The sequence below is a fragment of the Saccopteryx leptura genome, chromosome 4 (genome assembly GCF_036850995.1).
Source record: "Saccopteryx leptura isolate mSacLep1 chromosome 4, mSacLep1_pri_phased_curated, whole genome shotgun sequence".
In the NCBI taxonomy this organism is placed as follows: Eukaryota; Metazoa; Chordata; class Mammalia; order Chiroptera; family Emballonuridae; genus Saccopteryx; species Saccopteryx leptura.
Window position 1 is genome coordinate 48,261,703 of NC_089506.1, and position 27,903 is coordinate 48,289,605.

The following is a 27,903-nucleotide window of genomic DNA, read 5'->3' on the forward strand; positions in this document are numbered from 1 at the left end:
AAGTTAGTTGCAGTCTGATCAACTGCACGCAGATGCACTAAGGCATAGAGGAGGGAGGGCAAGGAGGTGGATCCCGGACGGTGTTCTTGTTGAAGGTCAGAAGAGATTCACCAGGTTTCAGCATAGCGCAGGCACAGCTAGATTTCCCTGATTACCATGTAAACCAGACTAGTTTTAAAATCATTTTGACTAACTAGTTTCCTAATTATTCTGATACCATTCAGCCAATGTTCTGGAGAGAAGACAGAAATCAGGTCACCGGAAGAGACATGCTCTCTGGTTTAGATGAGTCCGAGTTTAGTTACTGCCCATCAGTTCCTATGGAACTGATTATTCCCAGGTTCTCAGGGTATTAATTGTCTTTTCTTTAAAAATTTCTGCATCTTACAATGTTTTGACATGTTGGAGGCCTTACAGATCTGAGTAAAGACTGCCTCTTCCAGGGCATCTAAAGATACGGAAGAACTTAATTGGGAGCATGCCTTTAATATGCAAGCTATCCAACCCCTTCATGCAACTCGCATACCAAGCCACTATTTCCCTTGCCCTAAATCACCTTGGGGCTGGGTAGCAAATAACTAGAACCTTCCCAATAGCCCAGCCCACCAACATTATTCACATTTGACAATCTTACACTGTTTACCGGCCCTACCTTGCCTTTCCTCAGAAACCCCAAATAAAGCTCCTGCTTACACTCTTGTCTTGCTCCTTTTGGCCTCCTGACCAAGCCTGCCATCTTCCTGGTGGCCTTGCATGGTACGCCTCCTTCCCCTGGGAAACGTAAGCAATTTTTTTCAGCGGCATTAACCTCTCCATGTTGGCACGCAGTCACCTCCATGAATTAAAATCCTGCAGGTACATGTCAGAACACCCTGCGGAGTCAAGGCCACACCTGAGACCCGGCCGCGGAAGGTCCCTGAGGGGGAGGGGTCAGGGGCTGCGGCCCGGGCTCCTCTCGCACCTCCTCGTAACTCGGCCTTCAAGCCACAGAGCTGCCAGAGATACGGACTCTATCAAAAGCTCAGACATGCTGTGTGCACACATGAAGCATACAGTATTTATATATAAGTTTGTTTTTAACAAACTGATACATTAATACAATAATATCTCATTTATTTTTACTCTGAGTAGCTGTGGCATTAACAGATGATCCAACAAGAAAATTCTATTGATTGGCAAGCTTGAATTGTAAAAAGGTTTTCCTTTTCAATAAGAAATTCAAATGTAATCAAGAATATAAAAAATAATATCAAAGAGAGACCTTTAAATTATAACTGCAAACACTGGTTAAGTGAACACTTCAGCCTGACCAGAAGGTAGCACAGTGGACAGAGTATCAGATTGTGACGCAGAGGACCCAGGTTCGAGACCCCAACGTCACCAGTCTGAGCGCAGGTTCACCAGCTTGAGCGTGGGGTTGCTGGCTTGACCATGGGATCACAGATATGACCCCATGTTGCTGGCTTGAGACCAAAGGTCACTGGCTTGATCAAGGGGTCACTCGCTCTGTTGGAGCCCTCTAGTCAAGGCACAGATGAGAAAGCAATTAATGAAAAACTAAGGTGCCGCAATGAAGAATTAATGCTTCTCATCCCTCTCCCTTTCTGTCTGTCCCTATCTGTCCCTCTCTCTGTCTCTCTGTCACACACACACACACAAAAATGAATACTTCATTTGTAGAAATATGTTGGTCAAAATTTTGTAAGACCCATATGCACACACAGAGAATCATCAATATTAGGATAAAATAGTAAAACACCATATTGACATATATGTACATGGGGCCCAGTTCTTTCTTTAAAAGGATCATGATGTCTGTAGTTCTTTCAATTTGCAAATTAAGGCTGGGTGAGAGGATCTGGAATGACTGGGTGGAATAGCTGTGGCCTGTTCCCCACGGGACATGTAAGAGTAAGTTTGCAGAGTACTCGCAGGCTTTGTATAGGGTTTGGGAGGTGATCACAGATATTTATATGTCCTTCCACAATTATCATCTAGACCAGGACTCTCAACTTCAGCACTCTTGACATTTTAGGTTGGATAATTCTCTTGCAGGGAACTGCCTGTTTATTGTAGAATACTCAGAAGCATCCCTACTGAGGCTGGCCATAAATTTAAGGAAATGTACCCACTACTCAGTAGCAGTTCACTACTTGTAACAACCGATATGTCTTCAGATATTGCCAAATGTCCCCAAGGGAGAAAATCGCCCAGGCTGAGATCCACTGGCCTAAACTTGCAACTGCAAAATACTGCCCAGCACCTATACTTCAAAAACTACCTGTATTATTCCTAAAATCCTTCAAGGGGGTCAAAGCTTGGTAGAATGAAAAGCTGGAACACAGAGAGAGGGGGTTTAAATGCTTAAATAAGAACAAGCCTTTGTAACACACTTTATTCCATGCCCTGATCACCTTAAATATTAGCTAAGGTTATCTTACATTCTAACTGAGTGGAAAGGTTTTAAATCAAGTATATTGAGTTGCAATTTTAATGCAGCTTTGATATTTTGAACAATTACTTGGGTAAAAATAACTTCCTTTTACAAAAAAAGAACACACACCCAAACACACACTGCCCCAGTAACAAGTCAGTCACGTGGGGAAGCAGAGGCACCTGAATCTTTAGCATTCTGCCCTGTTAAGGGGCGAGGCTCTAGGTTCAAGCACAGCGGAGGAGGGCTGATCCTCTGCCCCTGTCCACTGCTCTCCATCAGGCAGGCAGTGCTAATAAGGACATGCAAAGGGCCACAGGGAGACCTCAAGCCCGACCACCCAGACGCTGGTGTGAAGGAAGCCGAGGTTTGCCCTCAGATCTGGATATGAACCCTGTGGCTGCTCTTAGGATAGGAGTTGCTCTGACAAACCACTTAATTTTTGTTATGAACAATGGAGACATTACCTCATCTATAAAACGGGATTCTGCCGCTGATCTCAAATGATGTGAGAACTAAATGAGGTGACGAGCATAGCGTTGGGCACACTGTAGGTACTGTCTCCTCGGCCCCCATTGTAAAGGCTGGTTACAATGAGCAGCTGAGACAGGGCAGGGGTCATGTGGGCTCCGGGACATGGAGGAATCTAAGGGTGATAGAACTTATACACTATTTCCCTACCCTTAAATTAGGCAGGGATTCTGTTTCATACAACTTAGTAATTTTACGTGTACCCTTAACACTGATACTTTAGTAATTACCCTAGCTGTCCCCCGCAACTTGAGAAGATTTACTCCACACAAAACATATTGGTTTGGGAAAGCTACCTCTCTCGATACAGAGCTGAGGCACTGACCCTATTTGACTCACACACCGTGCCGGGCATTCCACCATGTAGTTCCCATGTGCCAGGGGACGTACCACAAAGTATTAGGGAGCTAGACAATTAAACGCTACCTGGAAAAGAACAGGAAAATACTTCTTTGCAGATGCCATTGTGACATGATGCTTGTGGCATTTTCTATATGACACATGTCACCAGGGAGAGGACTTTTACAAAATTAAAGACCAAATGAACAAGAGCAGCTTCTGAGATAAGGTATTAGTTGTCCTCTCTAGCTGTTGACTCTGGATGTGACGGTCTTTGGACAGTAACAGTACAGCCAGCCCAGTGGCAATAAGGATCCAAACAAGCAAGCTGCAACTGCCCTAAATTTCATGAATGACAGAAATGTTTTATAACCCAAAATGAGGAGGACTAAGAAAGAGTTCATCGTTAATCCGGTTCCTAAAGCAAAACAAATATGAGGCTGAAGTTTGTAGTTACATTCTCTGCACAAGGCATTTGAGTAGGCCAGGATGTGTATAAGACTTTGTAAGCTTCAGGCCACTGAGAAGTATCACGTCTGATATAGATAGTCCATCTCTAGAACCTTATACTTATTGGTGACATTAAAAAGAAAACTCTGAAACCCCAACTATTACAGTTGACTGGGGCGTGGTTCTCAACTGGGACGACCTGACCCCTCCCCGCCCCTGCGGCCATTCGGCAATGTCTGGAGATAGTTTTGGTTTTCGCACCTGGAAGGACACTCCCGCATCTCGCGAGTGGAGGCCATGGGTGCTGTCAAACACCCAGCGGCGCCCAGAGCAGTCTCCCGTGACAGAGAGCTGTCCAGTGCGACATGCCATTATTGCCTAGATCGAGAAATCCCGTTCTAGGCCCTAAATAAAAATTACCACTGTTCTGTGACGTAAGACTTGAAATAATTCAGACTAAATCTAAAACAATGTGAACTTGATAGGTAAACTTAAAAGACAGAGTGGATAATACTATGATTTAATTACACTTTGGTCCTCTCATGTTGTTCCTTGGTTAAAAAACAGTATTATGCATTATTAACATCTATACTAATCAATTAATTAATTTAAATAAACAAATGTTTGTCCTATCCTCTCATTATAACAAGAAACATCCAGAACATTGTTCCTAGACTTGACTCATAACACCAGTAATGTCATGTATTTTGGGGTATCTATTTCTTAAACTAGATACTAGTTCTACGTTAAGTGCCAAAATATGTTCAAATTCCTAGTCTTGGTGTATTCTAAACTGATTTTTTTTTTAATTTTTTAAAATTTATTCATTTTAGAGAGGAGAGGGAGAGACAGAGAAAGACAGAGAGAGAGAGAGAGAGAGAGAAGGGGGGAGGAGCTGGAAGCATCAACTCCCATATGTGCCTTGACCAGGCAAGCCCAGGGTTTCGAACCGGCGACCTCAGCATTTCCAGGTCGACGCTTTATCCACTGCGCCACCACAGGTCAGGCCCTAAACTGATTTTTTACAAATGCAGATCCAAAGGCCTCACGTCAGACCCAGGGAATCAGTCTCACAGGGAATGGGGATCGGGAACTGGCATTTTCACAGGCTTTCCAGCTGATTCTTACACATGCTCAAGTTTGAGGACCACTGACAGACATTTTTTGCTTCTACGAGAAGAGCTGCCATCTGCTACACATCATACGCCCTATACGTTAAATAGCAACAATCAGGTAATTTATTGGTATGAGAGAGAGATCAGCAGTACGTAGTCCTGCACCGCAGCTGCCTTAATGACAGCCCTGAGAAGTGGGGCTGGGATAGAAAAGAGGGGCCACAGAACCAGCAAAAAATGCCCCCATCAGAAGTACTCTGCCTTTTAAACACGTGACACCTAAGTCTTCCCCGGTATAGCCTGTTCTTAGGGAACTTCCTTCTTCTTCAAGAAAGCAGATATTCTTAAGAATCTTGCTGCCGCAAGCGCAGGCTTAAATGCATGCTCTGTAACAAGTGCAGGCTTAAATGCATGCTCTGTACTCAGCATTCAATGACAAATAATACACTGTGTGGGGGCGAGAGGGGTCATAACCATAGGGTGAACAAAAATTAGACTTTTAAAATAAAAAATTTTCCTTCTGAATTTTTCTATAGACTGAACACTAAGTGTGATCCCAAAAGAGATTACAATTTCAGATATGAGCATGTCTCCAAGCAAGAAAGAAAAATCAGGAAAACAACAAGGCACAGTGAAGCAAGAGGCGAGTGTATTTTCAGGGTGCTAGAATAATCGTTGAGCTGCCATATGCCAACCGCCTACTATATTCAGGCATTTTACATTTTCTTATTTAACCCACACCACTTCCAGCAACATAGATATTCTGCTGATGAGAAAATTATGACCAGAGAAGTTAAATAACTTGTTCCAGTTAAAAAACAAACAAACAACTAGTAAAAGTGGGAGATCCAAGATTCAAACACAGGGAATCAACTTTAGTTGGACTTCCTCCCCCAATCCCCACCCACCCAACATTCATTAACATCCTGGTTGTGGTTTGTGAACATATTAACTCACTAATTGCAAATATTTTAAATTGACGTTTCAAAGAAAGTGGTGTGTTTAATTTTTACAACTAACTCAAACTTGTTGTATGAGTGATTTATAAATGTAATGGACTGTCACAGACACAGACAACCGTGTGCTGACTGCTGGAGGGCGAGGGCAGGGGGAGGTGGCGGAGGGTAGAAGGGGCATAAATGGTGACGGAGGGAGGCTGGACTTGGGGCGGTGACCACGCAGTACAGGGTGCAGATGCTGTGTTGTAGGATTGTCCACCTGAAACCTGTATCATTTTGTGAACTAGCGTCACCCCAATACATTCAATTTAAAATAATTAGCAGGACATGCAGATCCCCCCTTTTTTAATGTACTGTTGCTCAAAAAAGAAAAAGAAATTGAATGGACTCAAATAAGCATTCTAAAACCCTAAAGCATGATACAAATGTAAGGCATTATGGTATTCATTAAAATTAATTTGATTTTGAGGATCTTTGACAGATGGCAGCAGGATTTTTAGATACTTTGAAATAATTAGTGACACCCTAGGATACTGTGAAATCATGATTGAGGTTACACTAAATTGGCTACCAATAGCCATCTATAATATAAACGATTTCGACAACAGATAATGTCATTTTAAATGACTATATTAGAGAGGCAAGGAGCCGCCCCTTAGATGTGGCCACTTCGTAGGGCTCCACTCTGGGCCTGTCCTCTCCTTCACTATCCCCTGGGGCATCTCGTCTACAGAGGCTTCAGACCTTACCTCTACATGTTGACAAAGCACCAGCTTACATTCTCACCATTAAACTCTTTCCTGGTCTTTAGACTAAAACTTTCCCTTACATCATAAATGTTTTTCTGACAGTTCAAACTTAAAATCATAAAAAAAAATCCAACTCTATTTCACCTTTTTTTCTGGTATATTTCCTCTGATCTTCCTGTTTTGCTTCTTTTTTTTTTTTTTTTTTTTTTTTTTGTATTTTTCTGAAGCTGGAAACGGGGAGGCAGTCAGACAGACTCCCGCATGTGCTGACCAAGATCCACGGGGCACGCCCACCAGGGGGCGATACTCTACCCCTCCGGGACATCGCTCTGTCGCGACCAGAGCCACTCTAGCACCTGAGGCAGAGGCCATGGAGCCATCCTCAGCACCCGGGCCATCTTTGCTCCAATGGAGCCTTGGCTGTGGGAGGGGAAGAGAGATACAGAGAAGAAGAAGAAGAAGGGGAGGGGTGGAGAAGCAGATGGGCACTTCTCCTGTGTGCCCTGGCCGGGAATCGAACCCGGGACTTCTGCACGCCAGGCCGACGCTCTACCACTGAGCCAATCGGCCAGGGCCCTGTTTTGTTTTGTTTTGTTTTTTCCCTCTCAGGTTACTGCATCAGTTACCACAGGTAGAAACCTCAGAATGACCTTCAGTTCTGCCTAATACACACAACTGGACTCAAGAGGAGGCTCTCCAATGTACCGTTTTTGTTATTTGCCTGTTCCCACATGTTCTCCTTAAAGTCAAAACAAAACAAACCTCCGGTGATACAGTGACTCTTGGAATAAAAGCAAACCTCCTTAGCATGGTCCAGCAACATCTAGCCCCTGCTATTCTAGTTTCATCTCTCATGTCAATCTTGGCCACTACCCACCCCAGTCACCAGCCAACCTGCCTTCCTTAAACATCTGGGCACCTTCATGCTCTGTTCCTTCATTTATTTTATTCTCTTTGTTTTCTCTACCATCATTCATAGATTACAGTTTCTGAAAATGCTGTCTCAGAGCCTTTGCAGATGCTATGTCCTCTATCTGAAATGCCTTTCCCTGCTTGCAAATGCTAATCATCTTTAAAGCCTTAGCACGATATATATTTTATTCATTCATTTATTCATTCATTCATTCACTAGGAAGATTTACACAATTTCCCTATTCCCCTTCTCCAAGCCCAGAATACTTCTACTTCATACAAACTTCTATTAACCCGTGTACTCACAATACTGGTCTGCTGGTGTTCACTCACAGCCAGTATGTTATCTAAGGGCAGAGACCCAGTCACATTCATCTAGTACTTCCCAGCACACAGTGGAGCCAGCAGTCATGATTTCTCTTAAATTTTTGTTCAAGTTGCATTACACACAGGATATTAAAAATTACACTTTCATATTACATACAGCATGCTAATTTCAAAAGACTAGAAAGTAATCAGTTATATTTCAAAAGTCCATTCTTATGTTGGTTACATGGTACACAGAACACGTTACCATAAAAATAATGTTCAAGATTTAGATTGCATTATAAAGCCCACTTCATAAAATCTTATTTAACCCACATTTTTGTATATTTGGGGGAAATGCAGGATGGCATGCTATTTTTCTTATCATTATAAAACGTATCTAAAGAACAGAGAGACCACCCTTGACAAACTAGCGTATGGCCACCACCTGTTTTCTACGGCTGGATGGAAAAGGGTCAAAAATAAGGAGAGGCTGACCAGCGGAGAGGAAACCTTGTGTATATGGGATGGAAGAGGCCATCTGATGGAGGCGCTTAAGTCCTATGCCAGACACTTCCCATCCCTCTCTTTTTTCCTCATCCATAGGAATCAGGACCAGCGCAGTTTGGGTTTGGTGAGCAAATCCCAAGGTACAATTCAACGAGATGCTCTGTCTGGGTGTAGGCACACATGGAAAGCCTAAGTCTAAGCCAGCAGGACTCACTGTGGCTGCAACGGCAAGAAATTCCAGTAAGCTCCCATGTCACGCCTGCAACCCCACTAACACAGAGACAGGGCTGGGGCAGAGGAGGGAGAAAACAGCAATGAAACATGAGAGGTGCATCAACGTGAAACAGAGGGAAGGCTTATGAATTTTAAGGTATAGAATACTGAAGTTCTCTGGAAGTTTATTTTTGAAAGATAATAATAACCAAAATGCATGATATCATTTACTTCTCAAATAAATACCAATAAAGAAAAACAATAACACACCTGGTTCTTTTCTTTTCATTTCCCAATTATTTGGATTTCAAACAAATGGGAGTTTTTAAAATTTTTGTTTATTAATTGATTTTAGAGAGACAGAGAGAGAACGAAGAGAGAAAGAGAAGTATTTATTTATTGTTCCACTTAGTTTGCATTCATTGGTTGCTTCCCATACGTGCCCCGACCTGGGATTGAATCTGCAACCTTGGTGTTTTGGGATGATGTTCCGACTGAGCTAACCCGCCCTAGCAGGAGTTTATTCTATTAAAATTCAATATCTGAAGTGAGTTTTCAGAAGAAATAGAACTTTTTGATGATTTTATATTTCTATAAATATGAATGATGCAGAATTTGAGTCTATGAAATCAGATGACAAGATACAGCCCAAGCTTCAGCTCTTGCTAATTAAACGAATCAATTAAGAGACTGCAGTTGCAACTGTGTAGCTGCTGTTCTATAGTAGCAATAACAACTCCACTGGGAGGCCTTTTACTACATTAAAATGCTGTCCTCCACAACTCCATCTGATATTATTAGAAACAGTTATTTGTGTCTTGCTGTCATATTAGTAGCAAAGGCAAATTATGGAAATATGCAGACCAGAATGGTCCCAGTATGAGATCAGGTTGAGTTTTCAGCCTCCAAGGGAACAATTGCTAAAATTCCAAAGTTCCCCAAAGTTCCTTAATGGAACTGATAAATCTACCAGCACAGCATCCATTTAGAAACTAGGTAAGGGTCACATATTTACATACTTCCCTGCTAAGTTGATACAATTCAACTAGATGAATTATCATATTAAGTTTACCCTCCTGAGTTAAACTGATGGAGTTCAAAATTGTTTTCGATGGTTGTCATTAATCGCTGTTACTTCGTAAATGCTTACTTTGAAATCTAATTGTGCTAGTGTTATCAAGGGTCATATTAATAGCATTCTTAATGGTAAATCTTTGTAAAACGTGTTTATTCTACTGATATTATCACTCAAGCTTTCTAAGCTAATAAGAAATAAAGTATATTTATTATCAATAAAAACTTAATTTAAAATGTACAATTTGAGATTTAAATAGCTTAAGAACTTCAGCATGATTTGGTTTCATTAAGATCTCTGGCTAAGCTTCAAAGACATATAATTTGATAGTTCCTCAAGAGTCCTTGGGTAAATGCCAACAGCACAGCTATGAAGAAGCTGTTCAATGTAGTCTAAGCTTATTTTCTTTTTTGAGCAATATGCATTGTTTTTACAAGGAAAAAAAAAAGAGTCTTACTGAGATATGCTTTGCATAATAGGACTGTTATAAAATTAATAGCATTTTAAAAATCAAATATAAACAATGGTTTATTTAGAATAAAATGTTAACTTTTGCACTCTTGAAATAATAAAATATTCATCCTTATTGTTAAGCATAGTTTAAGTGAGGAATTCTGGTTAAGTAAAACACTGTACCTCTTCCATTTTGTGTGTATGTGTGTGTGTGTGTGCTTATATTATACTATCTGATATATACAAACTCACAGCTACACCAAAAAACATGAAAACAAAACAAAACCCAGACAATTCACATTTAAAATGGGCATAGATTCTGGAAAAAATTCTGAAATATGTACCTTACCAACTAATTGTATATTATGGACTAAATGTTGTATCCCACAAAATTCATGTTAAAGCCCTAGCCCCTGGGTGAGGGTGTCTGGAGGGGGACCTTTGGAAATGATTAGGCTTAGTTAGATGAGGTCATGAGAGGGATGCCCTAGAAGAAAAAACTCAGATGACATCAGAGTAATTGTGGCATGAGAGATACTCCTGATTTCTTCCCTTGAAATTTCAACAAATAGAACTATAACGCAGCAGAGGAACCCCAGCTGGGCTCACAGGCACACCTCAAAGATCCACGCATCAAATGGACTAAAGGTGGGATGGGGTGAAAGGGGGGCAGAAAATAAAATGCAACCTTGGTGGGCTCTAGAGGAGACAAACTTGGAGTGACGGGGGTTTTTCTCTGCTGCACTATGGAGAAGAAGGAAGCTCGGGCTCTCTGGATTTTGTCTGAGGAGTACAGAGAAGGAAACTCGGAGTTGGGTCTCCTTCTTCCAGGAGGAGTGGTGAAATATTATAGAAGGGCATAGGGAGAGATACACCAAAGCAGCCAGAGCTTGGAGTAATGGCCAGTGTTCCCACGGTCCACCTGTAGCTCTCACTCGGGAGACAGAGAAAGCTGAAGTGTGTCCCCCCAGCCTCTTAAATCCCACCTCCCTCACCCTGCAGTACTGAAAGTGGCAGAGACAGACCACACAGCTAGCTCTCCAGAGCCACCCTCTCCCCGAAGAACAGAGGTGCTCCACGTCCCATTCCCAGCTTTGTTGAGACGTGGGGAGAAGTGCCTGGAAGCCTGAGACTGCCATTGCTACAGCCATAAGCTGGAAAAATGAAGTAGTAAAGACAAATTCCTAAAGTCCTAACAACATGCCCCACCCACAAACAATACTGCAACCCTGCCTACATCATTGCGACAGCAATATCTCAGTGGAGGACAGCCCAAGAACTTCACATAGCTAAAAGTTGTAACACAGCAACACATACTGGAATAAACCTCTCAAAACCAATATTTATTTTCTTTTTTTTCTTATTTATTTTCTCTTTTGAATTTCATCTTCTTACATTTTTATATTTTTTATTCATTTTTGAGGGTTTCTTTTTGATGTTTTTGTTTGCTTTTGATCTTTTTTTCTGTGGTTTTTCTTTACCTGTCATAATTTCTAAATTTTTATATTTTATATTGTATTTTTTATTTTAGTTTTTCATTTTTTTAGTTCTATTTTTAAATTAGAGTTCTTAACAATATCACTCTCAAATGCCATCAAGGAAGAAGAAATCAAATACCATGGCTACACAAGACAGAGATGTAGTTCAGAAAGAAAATGAAAAATCACCAGAATAAAATCTCAAACACATGGAAACCTTGCAGTTAAATGATAGAGAATTCAAAATTGAAGTTCTGAAAATATTCAATGATATGTGAGAACACACTAATAGGCAACTTAATGAGCTCAGAAATCAAGTTAATAATCAAAACAAATACCTTACCAAGGAAACTGAAACTTTAACACCAGAGATAAAGAGCCTGACCAGTGCAGTGCATAGAGCATCAGAATGGGATGCGGAGGACCCAGGTTTGAGACCCCGAGGTCTCCAGCTTGAGCACGGGCTCATCTGGTTTGAGCAAAGCTCACCAGCTTGGAACCAAGGTCGCTGGCTTGAGCAAGGGATTACTTGGTCTGCTGTAGTCCCACAGTCAAGCACATATGAGAAAGCAATCAATGAACTAAGGTGTCACAACGAAAAACTAGTGATTGATGCTTCTCATCCCTCTCCATTCCTGTCTGTCTGTCCCTGTCTATCCCTCTCTCAGATTCTCTCTCTGTCTCTGTTAAAACAAAACAAAACAAAACAAAAAACAGATAAAGAACTCAGCACATAAACAGAAGCCTGAGGTAGCAAGTTTAACTAACAGAACAAACCTGACAGAGGAAAGAATCAATGATAACGAAGACAGGAGATGCTACACAGAAAAAAGGAGAGATTCACGAATTAAAATAACTGACAGCTCTACAAGATTTGTCTGACTCAATCAGAAAGAGCAATATAAGAATAATGGATATATCAGAAAAAAAGAAGGAGAAGGAAATGGAGAATCTATTTAAATAAATGATGAGAATTTCCCAAGCCTATGAAAAGATTTAGAGCCTTGTATCCAAGAAACAAAAAGAATACCAAGTTACCACAACCCAAACAGACCTACTCCAAAGCACATTGTAATAAAATTGTCAAAAATCAATGACAAAGAAAGAATCTTCAATGCAGCTAGAAAAAGGAGAACATGACATATAAAAGAAAGCCCACTAGGTTATCATCAGACTTCTCAGCAAACACGGTACAAGCCAGAAGAGAGTAGACACAAACATTCAAAGTATTGAAAGAGAAGAATACTACATCCATCAGTTATCCTTTAAATATGAAGGAGAGATAAGAACTTTTATAGACATACAGAAACTGAGGGAATTTATCCTCAGAAAACCCCACTGCATGAAATACTCAAGGGGGTTTATTCAACCAGATATAAAAAACAAAAGAAATCAAAACTACAAGTAAAACCTCCAACAAGGTCACAATTAAAACAAGGTTAATCTATGACAACAATAACATAAAAGTGGAGAGGATAAAGATCTGAAGTAGCAAAGGAGGATGGAGTGCAAAAGCACTTGTAAAAAAAAGGACTCTTGTACATATGAACATTTTTCTCTTAATAACCTAATGGTAACCACCCACAAAAAAAGCCACTACTGAAATACACAGCTAAAAAAAAAGAAGATACAGAGGAAAGAAGTATAAAATACCACCAAAAAAACAAGTTGACAGAAACAAAAAAGAGAAGAACCAAACGAGACACAGAGCTACCAGAAAACAAAACATAAAGTAGCTATAGGAAATCCTCAAGTGTCGATAATTACCCTAAATGTAAATGGATTGTACTCACCAAAAAAGAAGCACAGAGTAGCAGATTGGATCAAAAAGCAAAGCCCAACCATATGCTGCCTTCAAGAGAGACATCTAAGCTGCAAGGACAAAAGTAGATTCAAAGTGGAAGGTTGAAAAATGATTCTCCCCAAGAAAATAATATCCAAAGAAAAACAAGTGTAGCCATACTCATATCTGACAATGCTGACTTCAAGCCAACAAAGGTAACCTAAGACAAAGATGGACATTTCATAATGATAAAAAGGCACTGTATCAAGAAGACATAACACTTCTTAATATTTATGCAATGAACCAGGGAGCACCAAAATATATAAGACATCTACTAACTGATCTAAAAATAGAAGCAGACAAAAACACAATCATACTTGGAGATTTCAACACACACCATTGGAATGCTTTATATATACTGCTAACAAAAATTAGGGAATATTTTATCACTTCATATTCATTTTAAAATATCCCCTAACTTTTGTGAGCAGTATAGATTATCCAAACAGAAAATCAATAAAGAAATATAGACTTTAAACAACACTCTGGACCAAATAGACTTAATAGACATTTATAAGACATTTCATCCTAAAACATCAGATTATACATTCTTTTCCAGTGTTCATGGAACATTCTCAAGTATAGACCATATTTTGGGCCACAAAACTAACCAACAAATTCAGAAAGACTGAAATTATACCAAGCATATTTTCTGATCATAAGACTTGAAATTAAAATTCAACTGTAAAAAGGAAGAAAAAAAAGTAAAGAAACCCACAAAAATGTAGAACTTAAAACATACTTCTAAAAAATGACTGGGTCAAAGAAGAAATAAAAGCAGAGATCAATATATACAGACAAATAAATGACAACATGACATCAAAATCTCTGGGATGCAGCCAAAGTAGTAATAAGAAGGAAGTTTATATCATTACAACCTTATATCAAGAAAAAACAGAGATCCTAGATAAACACCTAACATCACACCTTAAAGAACTAGAAAAAGAAGAAAAAAGGCAACCTAAAGTCAGCAGAAAAAATGAAATAGTAAAAATTAGAGCAGAACTACCAAAATAGAGAACAAAAAAAAAACTATAGAAAAAAATTAATATAATAAAGAGCTGGTTCTTTGAAAAGATCAATAAAATTGACAAACCATTGGCTAGACTCACCAAGAAAAAAAGAGAAAGGACTCATATAAACAAAATCCAAAATGAAAGAGGAGAAATTACCACAGACATCATAGATATACAAAGGATCATTGTAGAATATTATGAAAGATTATATGCCACCAAATTCAACAACCATAGTGGAAATGGATAAATTCCTAGAACTATATAATCTTCCTAGACTGAGCTACAAAGAAGTGGAAAGCCTAAATAGACCTATAAGCAGGGAGGAAATAGAAACAACTATCAAAAAATCTCCCCAAAAATAAAAGTCTAAGACCAGATGGGTTATACTAGTGAATTCTACCAAATATTCAAAGAAGATTTGGTACCTATCCTACTCAAAGTCTTCAAAAAAATAGAAGAAGCAATACTCCCCAACATATTTTATGAGGTCAACATAACTCTCATAACAAAACCTGGCAAGGACAACACAAAAAAAGAAAATGACAGACCAATACCTCTAATGAATACAGACACAAAAATCCTAAACAAAATACTAGCAAATCAAATACAACAATACATTAAAAAAATAATATATCATGATCAAGTGAGATCCATTCTAGGAATACAAGGATGGTTCAATCTAAGAAAATTGATCAACATAATACACCACATTAACAAAACAAAGAACAAAAACCATATGAGCCTATCATAGATGCAGAAAAGGCATTGAATGAGCTACAACATCCCTTTATGTTTAAAACACTCAATAAAATTGAAATAGAAGGAAAATATCTCAACATAATAAAGGCCATATATGACAAACCATCAGCTAATATCATACTAAATGGTAAAAAAAAAAATGAAGGGTTTTTCTCTAAAATCAGGAAAGAGACAAAGCTGCCCACTCTCTCCACTCTTATTCAACATAGTTCTGGAAATATTAGCCAGAATGATCAGGAAAGAGGAAGAAATAAAAGGCATTCATATTGGGAAAGAAGAAGTAAAGGTGTCATTTTTGCAGATGACATGATCCTATATATAGAAAATCCCCAAATCCCAAAAACTCCAACAAAAAACTCCACCAAAAAACTATCAGAAACAATAAACCAATACAGTAAAGTCGCAGGATACAAGATCAATATACAAGTTTACTGTTTTTCTGTATGCCAACAATGAAACTTCAGAAAATAAACTTTAAAAAAAAGCAATTCCTTTACAATTGCAAGTAAAAAAATAAAGTAGCTAGGAATAAATTTAACAAAAAATGTAAAGAATCTTTATACTGAAAAGTACAAAATTTTATTAAAAGAAATTAAAAAAGACACAATGAAATGGAAAAATATTCTATGTTCATAGATTGGAAGAATCAACATAGTTAAAATGGCCATGTATATTTTTTTGTATTTTTCTAAAATGAGAAGTAGGGGGAGGCAGACAGACTCCCGCCTATGCCTGACCAGGATCCACCTAGCATGCCCACCAGGGAGTGATGCTTGGCCCATCTGAGGCATTGCTCCGCTCCAATTGGAGCCATTCTAGTGCCTGAGGCAGAGGCCATGCAGCTATCCTCAGCACCTGGGCCAACTTTGCTCCAATGGAGCCTTGACTGGGGGAGGGGGAAAGAGAGATAGAGAGGAAGCAGAGGGGGGAGGGGGGAGAAGCAGATGGGTGCTTCTCCTGTGTGCCCTGGCCGGGAATGGATCCCAGGACTTCCACATGCCGGGCCGATGCTCTACTGCTGAGCCAACCGGCCAGGGCTAAAATGGCCATATTATCCAAAGCAATATACAAATTTAGTGCAATCCCCATCAAAATTCCAATATCATTTTTTAAAGAAATAGAACAAAAATTACCAGGTTTGTATGGAATCATAAAAAACCCCAAATAACCAAAGCAATCCTGAGGAAAAAGAATAAAGTCGAAGTTATCATACTACTTGACTTCAAATTATACTACAGAGACACAATAATCAAAATAGCATGTTACTGGCAGAAAAACAGACATACAGACCAATAGAACAGAACTGAGATCCCAGAAATGAAACCACATATACGAACAGACCAACATACGAATTTTTAAAGATACAAGCTGCGACTCGGTCCGTATTTTTGTTTGAGATCCGAGCGAAATTCTGAGACACAAGTCGTGATTCGGGAAGCTGCCACTAGTTGGTGCGTTGGCACACGGGTCCAGTATCGGCAGTTTGATATACGAGTGACTGACTTACAAGCTTGGTTACAGAATGAATTAAATTCGTATCTCAAGGTACCACTGTACATGGACAAATCATCTTTGATAAAGGAGCCAAAAACACACAATGGAGAAAAAAAAAGCCTCTTAATAAATGGTGCTGGGAAAATTGGAAAGCCACATACAAAAGAATGAAACTTGACTACAGTTTGTCCCCCTGCACAAAAATCAACTCAAAATGGATCTAAGACCTAAATATAAGATCTGAAACAATAAATTAAATAGGAGAAAACATAGGTACTAAGCTCATGGACCTTGGCCATAGAGAACAATTTATGAATTTGACCCCAAAAGCAAGGGAAGGAAAAAATAAATGAATGGGACTATATCAAACTATTGATAAAAAGCTTCTACATAGCAATAGAAACTGATAATAAAACAAACAGGCAGCCATCTAAATGGGGGATGATATTTGCAAACAACAGCTCTTATAAAGGATTAATATCCAAAATATATACAGAACTCACAAAGCTCACCAACACACAAGCAAACAATCCAATTAAAAAATGGGGAGAGGACCTGGACAGACACTTCTCCCAAGAGGACATACAAATGGCCAACAGATATAAGAGAAGATGCTTCTCCTCACTAGCTATTAGAGAAATGCAAATCAAAACTACAATGAGATACCACCTCACACCTGTTAGATTGGGTAAAGAAGATGTGGTACATATGTATATATAATGAAATACTCCTCAGCCATAAGAAACGATGACAGTAAAATTTATGACAACATGGATAGACCTTGAGAACATTATACTGAGTGAAATAAGTAAATCAGAAAAAGCTAAGAACTGTATGATTTCATACATAGGTAGTATATAAAACTGAGACTCATGGACACAGAGAAAAGTAAAGAGTTTACCAGGGTGGGGGTGTATGTGGGGGGAAGGGCAGGATGTAAAGAGGGAAAATATAATGATTTGACTTTGGGTGATGGGTATACAACATAATCAACAGTTCAACTGCTATAGAAATGTTTACCTGAAAACTATGTACTCTTATTGATCAATGACACTGTGTTAATTTTCTAAATAAAATTTCAAAATTAAATAAGAGAGAGAGAGAGAGAGAGGGGGGGGGGATGCTGTCATAGTCGGGTTATGGACCTTATAAGAGGAAGAGGGACTAAACATGCTGTTTTGTGAGGATAACAGCTTTACAGTGGCCAACTGCAAGCCAGGAAGAGGGCCCTCACCAGAAATCTACTGGCACCTTGATCTTGAACTTCCCAGCCTCCAAAATTATGAAAAAGAAATGTCTGTAAACCAGCCAGTATGGTATTTTGTCCTAGCATCCCAAGCTGACTAAGATAGTTGTACTCAGCAGTTACTACAGAGTTCCCTGCATTACACAGTAAAGCAAGTTGTTTTGAAGACACTCTGATGGTTAACTGCTTGACTCAAAGTCAGAGAGACCCAGTTTTGTATTCTGATTCTACCAGTTATTAGCATAGAATAATCATTTAACCTCCCTATGCTCCAAAATTTAGGCATGGGCTTCATCAGTGTTGCGGCATGTTTTCAGCACAGACTACAGAACACCAATCACATCAGTGACGATAACGGGTAGAAAAATACTTCGAAAAAAAAATGAAAGTACTCAAATCAGGTGTGTTATTATATACTTCATAAGATACAGGCTTAAGGAAGAGTGCTTTTTTTATCAAATATTTTTTAAGTAAATTGCCCAAGTTCTTTTTTAACTTTTCATACATGTCAAATATGCTTTTATGCCTATGTAGAGTGTGTTCTGAACTAAATAGCATCATCCAAAAACTCACATCCACCCAGAATTTTAGAATGTGACCTTATTTGGAAATAGTGTCTTCACAAGTGTAATTAGTTAATATTATGTGATAATTTTAAATGAAGTTCAAAGCACATAACAGAAAGAAGAAACCAAAAATTTTAAATGTAATGAGATTTGTTTTATTGGAAAATAACTGGTCATTTTAAAAGTTCATTATGAGTAAAAATGAATATAATTATTAAGCCTGTACCTTCCCTAAGTTGAAACAATAACATTTCTGAACCTTATTGATACAACAAAAGTACGAACTTCTCTTAGACTAAAATTAAACACCTCTTTGAATACCAAAGGACACGTTTTCAATATTCAAAAAATCCAATGTATGTAGAAAATTCTACAACGATTCTTACAAAGACAAATGTGTATTTGGGAAGTCTTAACCTTGACCATGTGAAATGCAACTGCTATTCCTGACTATTATCTGTATAGATAACTTGGAACCTGACATGCCTTCTCTATATAAACTGTATAAAAAAAAATGACACAACCTGACCAAGTGGTGGGACACTGAGGACCCAGGTTCAAAACCCCAAGGTCACTGGCTTGAGTGCAGCTCATCCAGCTTAAGTGTGAGCTCACCAGCTTGTGTGGAGTCACTGGCTTGAGTGTGGGATCACAGACATGACCCCATGGTCACTGGCTTGAACCCAAGGTCGCTGGCTTGAGCACAAGTCACTGGTTCAGCTAGAGCCCCCAGTCAGGACATATATGAGAAAGCAATCAATGAACAACTAAGGTGTTGCACCTATGAGTTGATGCTTCTCATCTCTCTCTTCCTTCCTGTCTGTCTGTCCCTGTCTGTCTGTCTCTCCCTCTAGCTAAAATACAAAAAAATAAAACAAAACAAAAACAAAGTAAAACAGCCTCTCTGGGATTTGTTAGCAAGTAATCCATCATTTACTAGAGGAGGAGGGTAGTGCCAGGATACATGAGATTCTCCTTCCCTCTTTTCTCTCTCTCTTTTTTTCCAGGTGACTTTCGTTGGCCGTGTAGGTGGTGTATGTCGGTGCCTGTGATGGTTGTTTGGGTGGTATGTTTCCGGTAACTGAAGTGAGGTGGTATGTATATGAATGTGCACAGTTTTCTTCTAGTGTGTTTAGGGTACCTGAGGAGATGAAGGGGAGTAAAGGTAAAGGCATTTGCTGATGGAATGAGCCCTGAGCTGGGAACTGAGAAACCTGAGTCCCACCTTTGCTCTATCACCAACTAGATGTGAAACCCTGGCTAAAATAAGTTCTCTTTTCCTTTTTTTTTCACCATCACACCCCCCACAAGTTATTTTTTCTGATGTATAGTTTCCTTATTTGAGGAAGAAGAATTAACCACTAAGGTTCCAAACCTCCCTTATACTTTCATTTTTTCTTCATTTGTTTCTATATTTGCTTTCTTCACATTTCCTCTTCACATCCACTACATTGGTCCCATACTTGTTGATTTCATGTATTCACTTGCCAAATACGTATTGAACACCTGCTGTATACCGAAGCCCTGTTCTGAGTGCTGAACAGACAAAATCCCCTATGCTCTTGGAGCTCATTTCATTCCAGTGGGGAAGACAGAAAATAAATGTTTTGAAAGGTAAAATATGTCAAATATTAATGTATGTCAAATAGTTATAACTGCTAAAAAGAGAATAAAGTGGAGGGAAGGGGAAATAAAACGTCGGAAAGAGTGATCATAATTTTAAACAGTGTGACTAGGAAGAGGTGGCTGACGTGTAAAGGCCGAAAGAAAGGGAGGGAAGCTACAATGCAGCTATCGGGGCAGAGTCCTGGCAGAGAAAAGGCAAAAAAGGAGAGACCCTGAAGTATGTGCCTGCATGTCTGAAGAAAACCAACGAGGCCGAATGACTTGGCTTATATTTTAAAAGGATGGTTTTAACTGCTATATTTATAATAGATTAGGGAACAGTGGTGGAGGTGGAAAGACTTTGGCAGCTGCAATAATTCCAACAAGGGATGATGAAAACAGCCTTGGCCAGTTGGCTCAGTGGTGGAGCATCGGCCCAGCGTGTGAAAGTCCTGGGTTCGACTCCCAGCCAGGGCACACAGGAGAGGCGCCCATCTGCTTCTCCACCTTTTCCTCCTCTCCCTTCTCTCTATCTTTCTGTTCCCCTTTCGCAGCCAGTTTGTAGCAAAGTTGGTCCAAGTGCTGAGGATGGCTCCATGGCCTCCACCTCAAGCACTAGAATGGCTCTGGTTGCAATGGTGCAATGCCCCAGATGGGCAGAACATCGCCCCTTAGTGGGCATGCCAGGTGGACCCCGGTTGGGCACGTGCGGGAGAGTTTGTCTGTCTGCCTCCCAGCTTCTCACTTCAGGAAAATACAAAAAATAAAACCAAAAAACAAACAAACAAAAAAGATGATGAAAGCAGTGGAAGTAGTGGAAAAAAGACATGAATCAAGAAAAATAAAAGCTTTTAGTTCAAGTTGCCATTTTCTCAGTGGAAAAAGTGCAGAAGAAACTATTTTGGTTTTTTGCAGTTAGCTGAGCTCAGTTTTCAATACATGAACACTGAGAAATCTATTAGAATCCAAGGAGAGAGAGCAAAGTAGCAGGGACAGTGAAAGTGCCCTTTCTAGCACAAGCACTTAGGTACAGGAAAACCACCGCATAATATAATTCTAAATAACCATTAATAAAAATAACATAGGTCTCGGTCAAATGAGCTGGAAAGATGTACGTTATTTACTGTTGCATGAGAAAATGTGTAATTCTGTTTCTGGAAGAATATATCTATTGTTAATAGTTTACCTCTAAGAGATAGGATGTATACTTCTGTGATGGTTAAGTTTATGTGTAACTCGGCGAGGCCACAGGATCCAGATATTTGGCCAAACATTATTCTAAATGTTTCTATGAAGGTATTTTTCAGAGGAGATTAACATTCAAATCATTAGACTGGGTAAAACTGATTAGCCTCCATAATGTGGGTGGGCCTCTTTCAATCAGTTAAAGAAAAAGGACTGACCTCTAGAGCAGAGAAGAATCCAGTAAGCACACTGTCTTTGGACGTGACCTGCAGCCCTGCCCTATCCTGGAAGATTTTGGACTTGACTCCACAATCTCATTAACCAATTTCTCAAAATCAACCACTGTCCTTCCTCTCTCTCTGCCCCACCCCTGCCCTGGGGCCTGGCATTTGTCTTTTTGGTTCGATTTTTTTGGCAAACCCTGACTCATACAATTTCTTAAGACATGCATTTAAATAATATCTAAATTTAAAAAATTTTAAAGTATGTATTACTTTTTTTGATCAGAAAAACAAGAATAACCTTGTCTTAGGTGTAACACTTAAGTTTAACATTACATACAGCAAGTAGACACACATATACTACTTTACATAAACTTGACTACATCTCTACACACATATAAACTATAAATTCACACTATTATTAATATCCTTTCTACCTCAATGGCAGCAAAATCACTACATTTTTTTTTTCTTTCCCAAGCAAGAGGAAGGGAGATAGAGAGACAGACTCCTGCAAGCACCTGGACCAAGATCCATCTGGCAACCCCCATGTGGGACTAATGCTTTGCCCATCTGGGGCCATGCACGCAAACGAGCTATTTTCGGCACCTGACATGGAGGGGCCAGGGAGCCATCCTTAGCACCTGTGGTGATGTGCTCAAACCAATTGAACCATGACTGCGGGAGGGGAAGAGAGAGAGTAAGAGAGAAGAAGGAGGGGAGGTGGAGAAGTAGATGCCACTTCTCTTATGTACCCTGACTGGGAATTGAACCCAGGTCATCCACATGCTGGACCAATGCTGTACCACTGAGCCAACTGTCCAGGGCCATTAAAAAATCACTACATTTTTTATTTAAGCCACAGGCTTCTCCTCTGATATCCTCAATAAACTCACAGAGCTAACAGAAATATTCAAGGTCACTTTACAACTTGAACAAGGTACCCAAAGCACCTGAACAGCCATTTTCAAGATCATATATGATACCTAGTCAGTGAATACATGAAAAAATATTCAAATACAACAACAAAAAAGAGGCATGCTAAGTAAAATAAGGTACCTTTTTTTAACAGTAAAATTACTTTGAAGATTATAACTAATACTATTAATATATACAGTTATAAGTAAAAATAACTAAAAGTACATTTCTTTCCACCAGATAGAGTATAACAACTTTGAAAATTATAGCCAGTACTTGTGAGAGTGCAAAGTGATATTATAATATATATGAGTGCCTTTCAGAAGAGATATGAAATATTGGCAACATGTACACTAACCCATAAAATTATTCATGATTTTGCCTCAATTTAGAAGGAAATATATTTTATACATTTTTGAAAATACCTTATAATATATTTGAAAATAATTCAAAACATCAAAAAGCAATACCCATTAAGCTGTTCATTAGAACATCAATCATAATGACGAAAAAGGAGAAGTAACTAAAATACCTGAGTTGGGATTCGTAGAAAATACAAATACATCACATCTACTCATCAGAATATTAAATACAACTTCATAAGACAGCATTGATGATTTATAGCAATACAAAAAATGACTGACAGGATCATAAATGAAAAAAATCAAAATTCAAATTTATGATTTAATTTCTTAGCAATGTGGACTTGAAAGGAGCTAATAGGCCCTGGCCGGTTGGCTCAGCGGTAGAGCGTCGGCCTAGCGTGCGGAGGACCCGGGTTCGATTCCCGGCCAGGGCACATAGGAGAAGCGCCCATTTGCTTCTCCACCCCTCCGCCGCACTTTCCTCTCTGTCTCTCTCTTCCCCTCCCGCAGCCAAGGCTCCATTGGAGCAAAGATGGCCCGGGCGCTGGGGATGGCTCTGTGGCCTCTGCCCCAGGCACTAGAGTGGCTCTGGTTGCAACATGGTGACGCCCAGGATGGGCAGAGCATCGCCCCCTGGTGGGCAGAGCGTCGCCCCTGGTGGGCGTGCCGGGTGGATCCCGGTCGGGCACATGCGGGAGTCTGTCTGACTGTCTCTCCCTGTTTCCAGCTTCAGAAAAATGGGAAAAAAAAAAAAAAAAGAAAGAAAGAAAAGAAAGGAGCTAATAAAGGTAAAAGGAAAACTGAGAAAAAAACCTCACCAAAATCACTATTTTCGGCCCTGGCCGGTTGGCTCACTGGTAGAGCGTTAGCCTGGCGTGCGGAGGTCCCGGGTTCGATTCCCGGCCAGGGCATACAGGAGAGGCGCCCATCTGCTTCTCCACCCCTCCCCCTCTCCTTCCTCTCTGTCTCTCTCTTCCCCTCCCGCAGCTGAGGCTCCGTTGGAACAAGGATGGCCCGGGCGCTGGGGATGGCTCTGTGGCCTCTGCCTCGGGCGCTGGAGTGGCTCTGGTCGCAACATAGCGATGCCCAGGGTGGGCAGAGCATCGCCCCCTGGTGGGCAGAGCGTCGCCCCTGGTGGGCGTGCCGGGTGGATCCCGGTTGGGCGCATGCGGGAGTCTGTCTGACTGTCTCTCCCCGTTTCCAGCTTCAGAAAAATACAAAAAAAAAAAAATCACTATTTTCAAAAGCATCTTTATATATTACAACATGTATGCTCTTATTTTAATTATGAAATCAAGGAGAAAAATCTCCAGTAGAAAAAAAGAACTTGAAATACTCAACAAACTACAAATACTTTTTAAAACTACTTTCTCTCTAATAAGTAGTCTATCATGGAAACACTTCTATAACACACTGAAGAACCCATTTCTTATACAAAGATTATCTCAATAGCAAAACACAATCATGATGAAACCAAGTTCAAAGCAGACAGGCTAAAACTAGTTGAACACTTTTTTATTTTATTCTAACAATTGGAAGAAATATACAAGGTAATAATTCTCTGATACTTACCACCGTACCAAGAAACTGAATGCTCATGTTTCCCCCTGCTTCTCGTGAAAGGCACTGGGGGAAAAAAAAGAGGTATAAAATGAATTCACATCCACACAGAAATGTGTACATGATAATTCACAACAGCATAATTCCTAATAGCCAATTAACTGAAGTGTCCATCAAAAGATAAATGGATAAACAAAATATCGATGGAATAATATTCGGCCATAAAAAGGAGTCAAGTACCAATACAGGCTACAAAGATGCCAGTCAGAAAGGACCACATATTGTATGATTTCATTTAACATGAACTTCCCAGAACAGGCAGATCCACGGACACAGGAGGGAGATTGGTGCCTTGCAGCCATTCTCTGCAGCTGACTCTCAGCGGTCCAAAGACTTCCGGGTAAACAACCCTGCCCCCAGCTAGCACAGGCTGCAGGTTTTCTCTTAAGATTGTTGCCTTAAGAATAGATCAAATGTCACATCTTTTAACCAGTGCCAATTATTTTCCACCACTTTGTCAAGGAAAGTATTGGAAAATTTTTTGATGACCCAAGGAATTAGAGGGGAAAAGGTAAAAACTGGAGTTTCATGAACTTGTTGGCATGTAAGAACAAAAGTAATGAATATATACATAAACTTTGGTAAATCCTACTAAAAAGAGAAACATGCTTCTAATTCTAGAGTAGGAGGCCAAGTGGCAGAGAGTGCCAACACCAAGTCCAAAATGGTTACAAAAAGTAGATATTTGTGGCTGCATTAGACAAGGATGACCAGGAAGATTCCTGACCAGGGCACACAGGAGAAGTGCCCATCTACTTCTCTACCCTTCCCCCTCTCCTTCTTCTCTGTCTCTCTCTTCCCCTCCCGCAGCCAAGGCTCCACTGGAGCAAAGTTGGCCCGGGCACTGAGGATGGCTCCATGGCCTCTGCCTCAGGCTCTAGAATGGCTCTGGTTGCAATGGCACAACGCCCAAGATAGGCAGAGCATCGCCCCCTGGTGGACATGTGAGTGGATCCCAGTCGGGCGATTGTGGGAGTCTGTCTCTCTGCCTCCCCACTTCTCACTTCAGAAAAATACAAAAAAAAAAAAAAATGAAGTGGCCTGTAACTTGGTACCTAAGTAAAGAGACAACAGGAAATGATTCTTTGCAATGTCCCACATGGAACATTTTGTCAGACAGAAATTCAAGAGACAAGCCCACACTAAAACAAGGAAGAAAAGTTTAGAGAAAAAGAAAGGAAATTTTCTTCAGGAAAAGTTTCTACATCTTTCTGAAATCCAGAAGTTAACACTTGTCTAGTACGTCTGAACTCTTAACTGACCATTTTATTTTTCTTGGATAATAGTCTATATACAAAAGTAAATGTGTATGTTAAGTGGTTTAGAAAGAAATTGTGTATTCAAATGACTATTTACTTATCAATTGGTCTAAGTGTTAACACGTCATATAAATTCTGGAAATGGTCATGCTTCTACCAAACTTTTAAAAAATATCAGGTATAAACTACAAATTAAATTCCCATTTTATTAAAAAGGAAGGGGCCTTGGCCAGTTAGCTCAGGCAGTTAGTGTCGTCCGATACACTCAGGTTGAGGGTTCAATCCCCAGTCAGGGCACATACAGGAAGAAACCAACGAATGCACAACTAAGTGTAACAACAAATGCTTTTCTCTCTCTCCTTTCTCTCTCTAAAATTAATCAATAAATTAAAAATAATTTTTAGATCATTTGGACAGAAGACTAAAAGACTGATTGACTGGAAGTTTCCTAGGGCAAAGAGGGTGGGGAGAAAATGGGGAGTGACTGCTAATTAGTATGAGGTCTCTTTTTAGAGGTGTGAGAATGTTCCCAAATTGATTGTGGTGATGATAACACAACTCTGTGAAGAGACAAAATAACACTGATTTGTACACTTTGGGTGAATTGTATGATATGTGAATTATATCTCAGTCAAGTTGTTATAAAAAATGAATTAGCATTTGTTTAAAAAATCAGTGAGAACAATGCAATTCTCCTATGCCCAGAGAAGAGAGGAGTGAAAAGAAGAAATAACCTCTATGTTATACGTTTATTTACTAGTAAAACAAGTTTAAAGTGAATATAATATTTTTATGCATATTTTAATTATTTGAATTTTAGTTTACTAAAAATGAATGACTGGTACACTGGAAATAAATTATACTTTTCTCAGATAATTCTCACCTGTAAAATTGCTTTATTTATTCCTAATCTGTTCTTCAGACCTCTTCCTTTCTAGTTCTTACCAGAGGACCCAGTGGCTTCAAAGACTATGCAAACAAATAAAGCAGTCCTAATTAAGTAGCTGTGAAGTTTTTTAACGTTCCTAGATGTAGCCTAGTAGAAATAAGAGGCCAGACCAGCTGCATGTCCAAAAAGGTTAAGGAGGACTTACAGATAGACCTTAGAGCTGGGTATTAAAAAACGAGCAGAATTCTCCAAGTTGGAAGTAGAAGAGAACATTTTGGTCTAATGGAAGAGTTTTTAAAATTTCAGATTAAAAAATATGGCACGTTTAAGGAATACTGAGCAATTAATTCAGTATGGTCAGAGATAGGTTTAGTTGATGAAGAGAAGTAACAAGAAAAGAAACTGAGAAGGAGTTCCAGAGCCAGGTCATAATTTGCAGAGAGGATTCATACACACGTTAGAAAGTTCTTATACTTAAGAACTTCAGAAAGATCAATGGTTTGAGGTAAGGTGGAGGATATGCAGGAATGGGGGATACTGCTGCAATCACTTAGGTTGGAGTACTCAAGAGTAAACCAAACATAATAGTAGAAATAAGCCTGATTCATTCATAGTAATTTAGAATTTGGAAGGCAAACAAATCTGAAAAATCTATTTGTTTTACTTATGAGGAAACTAAAGGTAGAGGAATGGAAAAAGTAATTTGTCGACACTGCAACAGGAGAATAAGAATCCCAACTCAAGCATTTTGACTGTGTAGGACGGATTATCTTCACAATGTCTTATCCTAGGTCATCAATTACATGGTGAGTTGTTTAAGGACAAGAACCATTTCTTACACTTCCTCCTTAATCCCAACAGTACTGTAGAAAATGAAACATAAGATCAATCTCCACCAACAGTTCTGACATTTTCCCACACTATAAAAACTAAGTGGCTTATATCTCTCAATTGTGAATTGTCCGGCAGTTTTCACTAGGGAGTACAGAAGTGTAGCTGTCAAGAAACTAAGAAAAGGAGTGGTGTAAAATGATTTAGCTTGTGGGTAAGCAGTCTAATAGCATCTGACTTCTACACCGCTGAAGTTCTAAGAGTAGTGAGAAAAACAGTAGAGCATCCCTATTCCAGACAAGACACATGCCAGCCTGTTTTTATTTATTTTTATTTTTTATTTTTAAATGAGAGGTGAGGAGGCAGGGAGGCAGGGAGGCAGAAAGACAGACTCCCTCATGCATCCTGACTGGGATCCACCCAGCAAGCCGCTATGGGGCAATGCTCTGACCATCTGGAGCCACTGCTCCATTGCTCAGCAACCAAACTACTACAGTACCTGAGATGAGGACATGGAGCCATCCTCAGCACCTGGAGCCAAATTGCTCAAACCATTTGAGCC

The 27,903-nt window shown here is 39.6% G+C and overlaps 1 protein-coding gene across 2 annotated transcripts in view; it reads right to left on the reverse strand.

Moving 5' to 3' along the window:
- The window catches only part of PCCA (propionyl-CoA carboxylase subunit alpha), a 446,596-nt gene that overhangs the window by 52,943 nt on the left and 365,750 nt on the right, over nucleotides 1-27,903 (reverse strand). For both annotated transcript variants that reach the window (XM_066380610.1, XM_066380609.1), the window contains exon 21: nucleotides 24,315-24,368. In XM_066380610.1, the coding sequence (XP_066236707.1) occupies nucleotides 24,315-24,368 (54 nt within the window). The remainder of the gene's footprint in view (nucleotides 1-24,314; nucleotides 24,369-27,903) is intronic.